Raw genomic sequence first — 9,928 nt, forward strand, 5'->3', positions numbered from 1 at the left:
GGTTAAAACACCACACCCTTGCCCTCACCGTCTTGCAAAACCACACAACTGACAACAGCTTGATACTAGGAAAGACTACTACCCACTGCATCAATATTTTAGCAGATAATTCTCTTTTTCTGCAGTCCCATTTTTATGTTGGGGAAATTACTTCTATACACACCCCACAGCAATTACATCAATAAAAGCAGCTCGGTGATGCAAGGCTGTTCTTCCCCTTTTATCACACTTACCTGTTTCTTGTCCACAATGTTGAGGGTAACAGAGGCCACAATGCATGCAACAGTGTTTGCCAGCATAAAGATCATCATCTGTTGCCAGCGCCACAGAGGAATCTTCAGTTCACTAGAGAAGGCCAAAACAGGATAGAACAACTAGTCACTTGAAGATATTTAAGGCACCTCTATAGTTCCTTGCAGCATCAGGTTGCAAAGACACTGATTTCTGTTCACACCGGTCCACTGAAGCACAGTTGATGGCTCTGCTTGAAAAAAAGAAAAAGCATTTTCACCTGGACTTTGTTCCTAGGATGTGTCCAAAAATCAGACTCGAAAGGCCAACTCCAATCATCTGCACAGAAGCTGCAAGCCCCATAGCTGTCCCTAAAGTTGCTTGGGGGACCACAAGAGGTATGGATGGCCACATACTAGCCTGGCAGGAGTAACGAGAAGAGGAATTAACTCAAAGCCTTAATTAAAGGTGTTAGATGGCCATTGGTTTAAAAAGGAATTCCCAAAAAATAAACATTAATACTTTCTCTTAAAAAAATTGGGTATTTATCCCCCCTAGCCTATTGGCTGGTTCTACGCTGTTCCCCATCCTTTTCAAGCAGCTCGAGAGAGTGCAGACAACGTCAGTTCTTTGGAACTGGAATAACCTGACTCCAGATTTCTGCAGGCGAGTCAGACCTGCTGCTTCAGCTCACAAGACTCAAAGGAGATCCAGGTGTCACACGCAAGGTGAAAAAGGACTAAGAGAAGCACAGACAGATTCATGCTTTGCGCTATGTCAAATGCTCTCTTACTCTGCTTTGCGTTTTGCTCCATATTGATTCTTTGGGGTTATTTGTTACTAACCACCATCTTCAGGATTGGGGAGCCAGTGACTCCAAACTGTGGCTGCTAAACCAGCTCTCCAGGATGCAAGGGCAGTGATACATGCTGTCCAGGATGCAAGAGCACAGCCACAAAACACTCCACTCCAGCAGTGGGGTTGTAAACTTACAGCAGCAAAGGAGTACGTGATCCCCAACCAGATGGTGGAGACTAACGGAGGAACAAACGTAAATGCCAGGAGAGCAAAGACCGGCAGAGTCAATGCAGCACAGCCAACAGCAAAGATGCCTCTCAGTCCAACGTGGTCCTGGAAAAGGAAACAAACAGAAAGCCTCAGAAGGGATCAGCAACAACAGGCTAGATTCTGGTTGAGGGGGGGTTGTAACAAAGACATTTCAAAAAATCAGGAGAAAGTTATCAGCAAGCACTTCTGGTTTTGGGTACTCACAATTAATACGCCAACTGCTGCAGAGAGAACAAGGGAGCTGTCGTACACTGCCCCAGCAATATAAGCAGCTGCCTGCTGACTGTAACCAGAATATTTATCCTGGATAAACTTGCTAAAAATAAAATGAAGGAGGGGAAAAATGACATAATTAGGATTCTTGATCTGGTTATTTTGACAGAAAGTAGGTCTGAGTGCAAAGATATGGACAAGAAAGCTTTTAATGAGAAGACTTGTAAACAAATTTGATTCCATCTGGTTTGTAGTGCCAAGCCTTTGTTGTTTTATTTTCTTTTTAATTGGAACACACCATAGAGAAGCTGGTAAATGAAATGGCCACTTTCAAGATGCTTCTGAAAGTGCAGAGTTAACACTGCAGATTAAAGTTGAACATACGTTCACCTACATCAGCATCAGCAGCAATTTGCCATCACCTGTCCAAAACCTACAGATGGATTTTTTACATTCTCTTTCAAGAGGCAGAAAGCATTATCAATCCAATGGTGAGAATGCTGAGGAGCAGGAATAATATTTTTAAATAATCCAGCAGCAAAGATCAGCATTTAAATGGAACACCTGCAGTTTAGAAGTACTAGGAATTGCCCCTTGGCATCTTTAAGGAAACCTTTGCTTAAAGCAGAAAACATACAAATCAAGGTTTGCTTTCTTTGTCAGAAGTCAGCCTTTCACCTTTGTTAGGGACACGCAAAAATGGCATTAGAACTTAATTTCTTTACAGAATTTACAGCCATGCAGTCATAACAGCTTAGAAAGACTTGTTTATTTAGAGCTCGTATACCTACTTAAACCTGGTTTGGCTCCTTGCATGGCTACTTACCATCAGCAATAATGAGCCTTTCTAGCCAGTGCTGTCAGCAAAGTATGAACCAAGACACTGTTCCCTGAAGATTTACTGCAACAGAACTTGCCAAAGAGCAGTGGCCTTGGGACCGTTATTTTTCCGAAGCAGCACAGTAATTTTGCTAGAAAAGATGTGTGAAACATGACTCCTTGTGCCTCAACTTTTGCTCCACAGGGAGCAAAAAAAAAAAATTCTGCAGCGAGGCAGAATTGCAGAAATGAGGATTCTGTGTGATCAACGGACACTGTTTGCAGTTAAAATGAGAAGGCAACTGGTAGAAAGCCCATCTCATCAATCCTTGCCATGTCTTCATTCAATAAAATCATAGAATGGTTTGGGTTGGAAGGGACATTAAAGCTCATCCAGTTCCAACCCCCCTGCCATGGCAGGGACACCTTCCACTAGAAGCGCTAGTAACTAATTACTAATAACTAACACTAATTACTAATAACAGGTCACTAATTACTAGTAACAGGTCACTTGTACATTTATTACAAAAACATTGATATATCTTCTCTCCTGATTTCACAGTGGCTTAGTACGCATCACTAATGAAATACAACTAAAATAATTTTCTTTTTTTTACTGCAGGTCTTTGCTAATATAAAAGTTTGAACTCATTTTGTGATAGAAGCGGCATCATCCACGAACAGGGAAAAAGCAGCAAAATGACAAGTCTGCGGCAGAGCCACAGGACAGAAGCAAGAGTCCGAATTTAGTCAGGCAGGTTGCTTCTTTGTTTTAAGCAAATAAAGGCATAAAATAAAGGAGTCTGCAAGCCTCACACTGGTGTGCAAAGGCTTCCTCACTTACAAACCCAGGCTGATGCAAGCTTATCTTTGTTCCAAACAGAGCAGACAACATGCAGGAACTGCAGGACAGAACTGCCCCAAGCCTGTGAAGCTAACACCCCACCCAGCTCAAAAGACAATCACAAAGATGAAATGTCTACGGGCTATTTTAAAAAGAAAGTATTTCTTCCTCTTCTCCCAAATCCTTCTGATCCTCCTTTGGCAGTGTTCCAAGCTTTAAATATTGGATTAATTCTTTCCCTTTAAGTTACTTTTGCTTTCCTTCAGAAGCCTCCCTCATCTTTGAAGGGAAAAAAAAGGTCAAAGAAGCCTCATCTCTTAACTAGGTCTTAAAGACATGCTTCTCTGTGTTTCATGAGTGGAAGGAACAAGCATATTATCCCCTTATTTCCCAGACAACTAAAAATCGAGGGCCTGCAAGGCTCAGACAGGCTTGGGTCAGTCAGTGGGACTACAGCCATCGAGCAGTACCTGGCATCTGCCACAAAGGGGAAGACTCCGTTGTAGAAGAACATGATGGTGAGGACCAGGAGCCAGTAGCGAAGGGGAAGGTGCCGGATGTCCTGAATCCGCTGCAAAGAGAAGATGTGCCCTCACTCACCTGGAAATAGTCTGCAGCTTTATACTAATGTCACTTTCTGCAAGCTGCTGAAGGTCACCAAAAAATTAAGAAGTAACTGCAGGTAAAAAGGAATTGAAAGGCAGCTCATGTACCTCTAAGGAAAATCTGGCATGTGCTGACTGCAAAGCATTCCTTCTTTAGCACTATTCAGTAAGAAAACAAAAAAGCTTGCTGCTTATTTTTATAAAGGTTACATCTGCAAGAGATTATTCTAAGCAGGCTCTAGTAAGAGCCTATTGCAAAACCTTGACGAAACACAGGGGACAGACACAGTATAAATAGGAGTCACAACACTGAGATACCAGAACAGGAAGAACACTGTCATGAGAAGGAAGCGGTCTAATAGATTTAAGTACCATAAAATTGCAACCTGTTGCCTGTAACACTTGCTCCTAGACAGAAGAATGCAAGGAAAGGCCTGGCAAAAGATAGTTCAGTACTGACCAGATTAGCTCTTTTCTGTCACAGATCCTGTGAGCCAGAAAGCAGTTCCAGGGAGAGGCTGTTAGCTTGTTTTACACACAAAATCCTCCTCTGAGCCACCAGAAGTAACTGGCTCATAAAAGTAATGCCGTTCAGCGTGCTAACTCAGCTCTCTGGAAGGCTGCAAATACACAGGCTTTAAACAGAAAATTTCCACTTGTCTGGCGGCATGCAGATGCAATATCCTCAGCTGCACCAGAAGAGCTGCTCTGCAGGATTTAACCAAGGGGTGTTATTGCCCTCTCCTGGCCAGGACCAGCTCTCACTACTGCAAAAGCAGTGCTCATGCACCCTGGGCTTTTGAGATTGAGATGGAAAAAGCTGTCTGTGCACCACATACCACTTTTTTTGATTCTTGCTGGATAACCCCATCCAAGCCCAGTTGCTTGATGCCCACTTTATCTAGTACACTGACTGTGAGGGCTGAAACAAAACCAAGCACACAGAGCAGGGTACCTGGAAAAGACACAAGAGGTGTTAGAAATTCCTCAGTGTGGACAGCTGAATGACAAAACCGAGTACATGTAACACACAGAATTCTCTATGACTCCTACTCCTGGCTTTTCTCAACATTAACAGCCTTTCCTACTGCAGCCACAGGACTATTTACCTCTTACCACCCTGGCAGAGACCTTGAGCTGTTTGTCCACTAAGCTCCCAACACTGCAGAATTGTGTGAGGCCAGTGAAATCAGACAGCTGCTCAGTTGGACTATGGCCAGAAAGCTCCATACACTGTAGCAGGCCTGTGCTTAACAAACCCAAGGTTAAAACAAGCCAGACATGAAGAAACTTCTGTGGTCCCCTGAGCAGGAGAGATATCACACACAGACTGGTACTGGAAGCCAAGTTCTACCTCTTCATTTATGTGACACTACAGCAATCTGGCCTGTCAGCACACTCAGCTCCAGAGAAGTGAGTCATGTTTGCTGAAGATGCCAGAAGCAAGTTTGGCAACGGGCATCTGCTGCAGACATCCTTCTCTCAGAAAGAGATCTGTATCCAGTTTGTTTTCCAAAGAGCCAAAACAATCTCTGTGACGCATACACACTTTGATGTATTTATCCCTTCACGGGCTACTGAAGTCGCTGTGCTGTGCTTGCAAATGCTGCCTGAGCACAGTGTCAGATGGGACGTAACATGCCATGCCTGTCACAATTTCTTCTCTGACAGCTGGAATCAGAGGAGAGCAAGGTTTTTAATTTCTGCAAGAGATTTATGTCACATTCCATCCCCTTTTCCATGGGTGCTGGCCCATGCTGTTTTGTTGTTTGGGAAATAACACTTTCCTATAATCATTGAGTCTTTATAGAAAAAGGATGCCCTGAGGTAAGTGTCCCTAACATCACCATTCCAGCACACCAGAGTACCTGAGTGCTACCACTGAACTGCTCTGTGAAACAGATCATCCCTTCCACTACCAACAGATCCCATCTCACTGCACCAAAGAGGAGACAGAAACTCAAATCTTCTAAAGATACAAGCCCTGAAACAGATTCACACTAAGAAACATGTAATTCAGATTCTGCTTCTCACAGTAATTTAAACCTATGGTTTTGATTAGTCCATTGTGCAAGGCATCTTCTGCTGAGACCAATACAGATACTACTACAGAACCAGCACATTCTGCTCCCTAAAATACAGGAGAATGAACACATTAGATTCCTCTTTTGTTTCAGTCTGAACTTTCCATTCCATGGGAGTAAACCTACACTAAGTACTGACTACTTGTGGCTGTAGATGTTAAAATATCTCAAGAAACCTGCAGACAAAACTGTCAGGCTGATGCTACAGCTTTAGAGCTGGTTTTCAGGCATCAATGAAGAAAACACCACTCCATTGCATACAGAAAGCAACAGGAAAAACTGGAAAATAACGTGCCTCCTCCTGCTAACATCAGTCTCTTCCAGGAACTTTTCATAACTGTATGAAACAGGCTAGCCTCAGGCCTAGAACACAAAAGGCCAAAGCACCACAGAAACTCACCTCCCCAGAGTGTCCACTGCATTCCAAATTTTGCCTCAAACTGCTGGGTGAAGAAGAAGTTGAGGACACTCCCAAGACGGGAGAAAGACAGAGTCAGTCCAAATGCCAGCGCCAGTTCCTTCCCCTTGAACCAGAAGGCTGTGATACGATTCTGCACAACTTGGAGAAGACAAAAATCCTCTTTTGAATAGACTTTGCCAAAAGCATTGGACAGAGGCAACAAACAGCCTCTCAAGCTACAGTGCTTGTGCTGGGGGAAAGAGACCTCTCTATGCTTCCCAGGTGGAGGCTGTATGTGTCAACTTCGCAGTCCATTTTAAAATGGACTAAATCATGCTGGGACATGGGAGGTGAATAAGGCAAGTGAAAATAACTCCAAAGGCATAGCAACCAGGTGTCAGTCCCCACACTTGGGAGGACAAACTTGTTAGAGGGGAAAACTTTCAAACATATCGGTACACATTAAATCCATGCACTCTTCAAGGAGCAGTGTTCTTCTGCTTGGAATGTAGGTTCCTGGTAGAGGGCAGGTGAAGCTGACTGGTAGGACAAGAGTCTAGGAGGCAAAATAAAAATGTATCATCACCCTCTGGTGAAGTGCAATTAAGAATGTGAATTCCTTACTAGTTAGTGAACCATTCCCAGAGCCAAAGAGCAGTCTTCCTGTTAGCATCATTGGTAGGAGGTATGGCGACCCTTTGAAATGTGAGCCTAGAGCAAAGACTGAGCACGTTCAGAAGAGAGAAAACAAAGACACCAACTAGGGAGAAACAGAAAAAAAATACACAGACGTCAGCAGATATGCTGAGATAAGGACAAAAGCATTCTTTGTCAAAAAACAATAGAACAACCTCAAAACACGCCAATAAACCTGTGGACTTCCATCAGTTTACCCTCATTATTTTAATTTTGTAAAGACAGGTCTCTTTATAAAATGACCTGGGAATCCTCAGAATAGTGATGATGTTATCATAGTAGAAAGTATGTTTACTGCACTGCCATGTAAATCCAGGTAAGTCAGTGGTCAAAGGATAAAAACATCTCAGTTGCCTTCACAGAGCTGCTCAGCTAGCCCTCACACACTCCACGCACAGAGCTGTCCCTCCTCTCCCAGCTCTCTGTGATCTTACTGAAGTGGAACCTTTGATCATCCCTTTGCACTGAAAGAACAGCCTGAAATCCCACTTCAGAACAGAATAAATTAATTGATCCTCAGCACTTACAGCGATTTCCTAGTTTGTCAATCAGGAATCCAGCCAGAATAACCACTACTGCATTTCTAGGAGAAAACAAGAACAGAAACATTTGTGTCTTGCTGCTGGGAAGCAACTAACAAAATACCCTGCCCCCCCAAAGCAAGAGAAAAGTGCCTTACGTCCAAGCATAGATGGCATACAGCAAATTGTATTGTGCAGGTGTCATTCCCAAGCCTTCCACACAGTCCAGCGTGCTATTATGCCCGGTGCCGTTACGATGGGTTTCATTGGGGCAGGTCAAGTTCTGCGTAACAAGTCACAGAGTTTGTGCTAGGCAGCAGACACAGATTAAAACCCATGCATTCCTTTAAAAACAAAGTTAACTTATTGCCTACTAGATTTCTATTTCTCCTACTCACTTCCCACTTCCACAACCAGGAATTAGAAGAGTTGTGTCTTCTCCCAGGAAGCCAGCCCTTGCATGAGAAATGACTGGCCATCGGCACCGCATGTCTTTCTTCCCCCTTTCTGTGGCAGCAGCAGCAGGGGCTCAGCACTTCTATACACATTTCAGTCCAGAAAAAAAGCCAGGAGACTACACCAAAAGGTTTACTTGGTCCCTTAGTTTCTTGACTCTAGTTTAGCTTGATCTGACTCTTCATTACATACCATAAAGTCTTGAGCAGTGTGTAAACATGAAACTCATCAGTGGTCCATATTAATTCACAGCTATAAAGTATTTGCTGAACAGTAGGAAACTGGTAGTCCTAGCATAATTTAATAACGTCGGTTTTGCTACTGAAAAGCAAAAGCTCCTCAACACCATGTGATCAGGGGAAAAAAGGGATCTTCCAACTACTAAAAATCTACCCACATTAGTAAATGGACACCAGGTCTTCCACACCAGCAGGCACAAGCTTAACGTCTTGAATAAGCACAAGGAAAGTGTGATTTTAACCACATGATTTTCATACAGCCATCGTATTTACAAACCCCTTGGATATACTGTAGTAGAAATAGCCGACGCTGCAAAAAACAGTTCTCTAGAACAAAGTGTTTTCGCTGCAAGAACTGGTCTTTGATGCTCCAATTACCTCTGTACCACTTGGGTAGGGCAGGTAGAGGCTAAATTCCCCAGAGTAAAAATATAATGAGAGTATCAACAGATAAAAACACTGTTTGCACAGCATCGAACACAGAAAAATATGGCTTGGTTTCACTACTCTATAAAAGTTACCTAGGCAAAAAAGCTGACATAACCTTTCCTTTACTCCATAAACAAATAACTGACTCTTCCTCCACAGACCTACAGAAGTTGTGGAGGATCAAGGAATTTTTTTTTCTTTTTACTCATGTTTGCAATGACAAACTACACCCAATTTAGCCTGGAGTTCACTCTCTGAATGTTATTGATTAACTGCATTAAAAAAAAAAAAGTGCCATGCAAGCTAGATATACTTCTGCCTTTGCTGTTGAAGCAGACAAAGAAGAGGACAGTGACTCCCAGCCTACAGAGACTAATCCACCAGCAGATGGCACATGAGTAAAATCAGCTCCCCAAAGACATGCAACAACTGAAATCATGACAGATAAATGAGTCAAGTAAGAATTTCTGACAGGTATTCAGGAATTCAGGTAAGACCTCTGGGTCTCCAGCATCCCTGGAGAAATCTCAGAAATCACCTGGGATATCAGTCCGAACCCTGAACAACAAAATTTTTCAGCATTTGAGAATAGGACTAGTTTCTATATGACTGAGTCCTCCTGTGATCTCCCTGCAGGGCTCTGTCTTTTGAGTAGCAAACAAACATGTGATGTGATACTTGCAGTATCCAGGAGGTTTGGATCTGAGGACCCAGAAAGTCTTTTCTAGTTTCCTATCTCCAACATCACTAGTTGTCCAGTCCAGTGTAGGTACTAATGGTCAATTCTGTGTATCTTCTACATGCAGAGCGGTGGTCAGCAGAGCTGTGTGAATGCTATTCTAACTCTGAACTTCAGTAGTGTAGCGACAGCCACTTGGACAGAGAGCTGACAATCATCGAGACAGTGCAGGTTTTAGATTTCCAGTTCTCCAGGCAGTAGTGAGAACTCACTACTCAACCCTCACAGCTCGTCCTGGCTTTGCACATCTTCTTCACAGCAAACGTGCCTGTAACAAACCCCTCACCCCCAGCACCGGGAACATAAGACCCTGGAGCACAACTCTTACACCGGCACCGTTAACAAAACGTTTTGAAACGCTACCAGTGACCAAGGCTGGTTCGGCCTGGTTTTGCCCACCCCACTGCCGTACCACAGCCCAGAGGAACGCCCAGCACTGACCCCCTGGAGCTGCTCCTGCAGGACGCTGGGGATGTCGAAGCAGAAGTAGGAGCCAAAGGTGAGGAGGCAGTTGAAGAGGAGCACGGTGAACCTGTAGGAGGCTGTTGGGATAGAGGGTCCATAACACCCACCCCACAGCTCAC

The 9,928-nt window shown here is 43.7% G+C and overlaps 1 protein-coding gene across 1 annotated transcript; it reads right to left on the reverse strand.

Annotated features, from left to right (window-relative positions):
- Nucleotides 1–233: 233 nt before the first annotated feature.
- LOC104524896 (major facilitator superfamily domain-containing protein 1-like) lies at nucleotides 234–9,886 on the reverse strand (the record flags this gene model as incomplete). The annotated part of the gene is given in 12 exon segments (XM_010167909.2): nucleotides 234–345; nucleotides 512–651; nucleotides 1,225–1,362; nucleotides 1,504–1,615; nucleotides 3,646–3,746; nucleotides 4,620–4,735; nucleotides 6,265–6,423; nucleotides 6,889–6,992; nucleotides 6,994–7,024; nucleotides 7,488–7,543; nucleotides 7,640–7,764; nucleotides 9,786–9,886. Coding segments are annotated over 12 exon segments (1,295 nt in total), but the record flags the coding sequence as incomplete, so codon positions are not given.
- Between the last annotated feature and the right edge of the window lie 42 nt (nucleotides 9,887–9,928).

This window comes from Antrostomus carolinensis, unplaced genomic scaffold (assembly GCF_000700745.2).
Source record: "Antrostomus carolinensis isolate BGI_N321 unplaced genomic scaffold, ASM70074v2 Scaffold53485, whole genome shotgun sequence".
In the NCBI taxonomy this organism is placed as follows: Eukaryota; Metazoa; Chordata; class Aves; order Caprimulgiformes; family Caprimulgidae; genus Antrostomus; species Antrostomus carolinensis.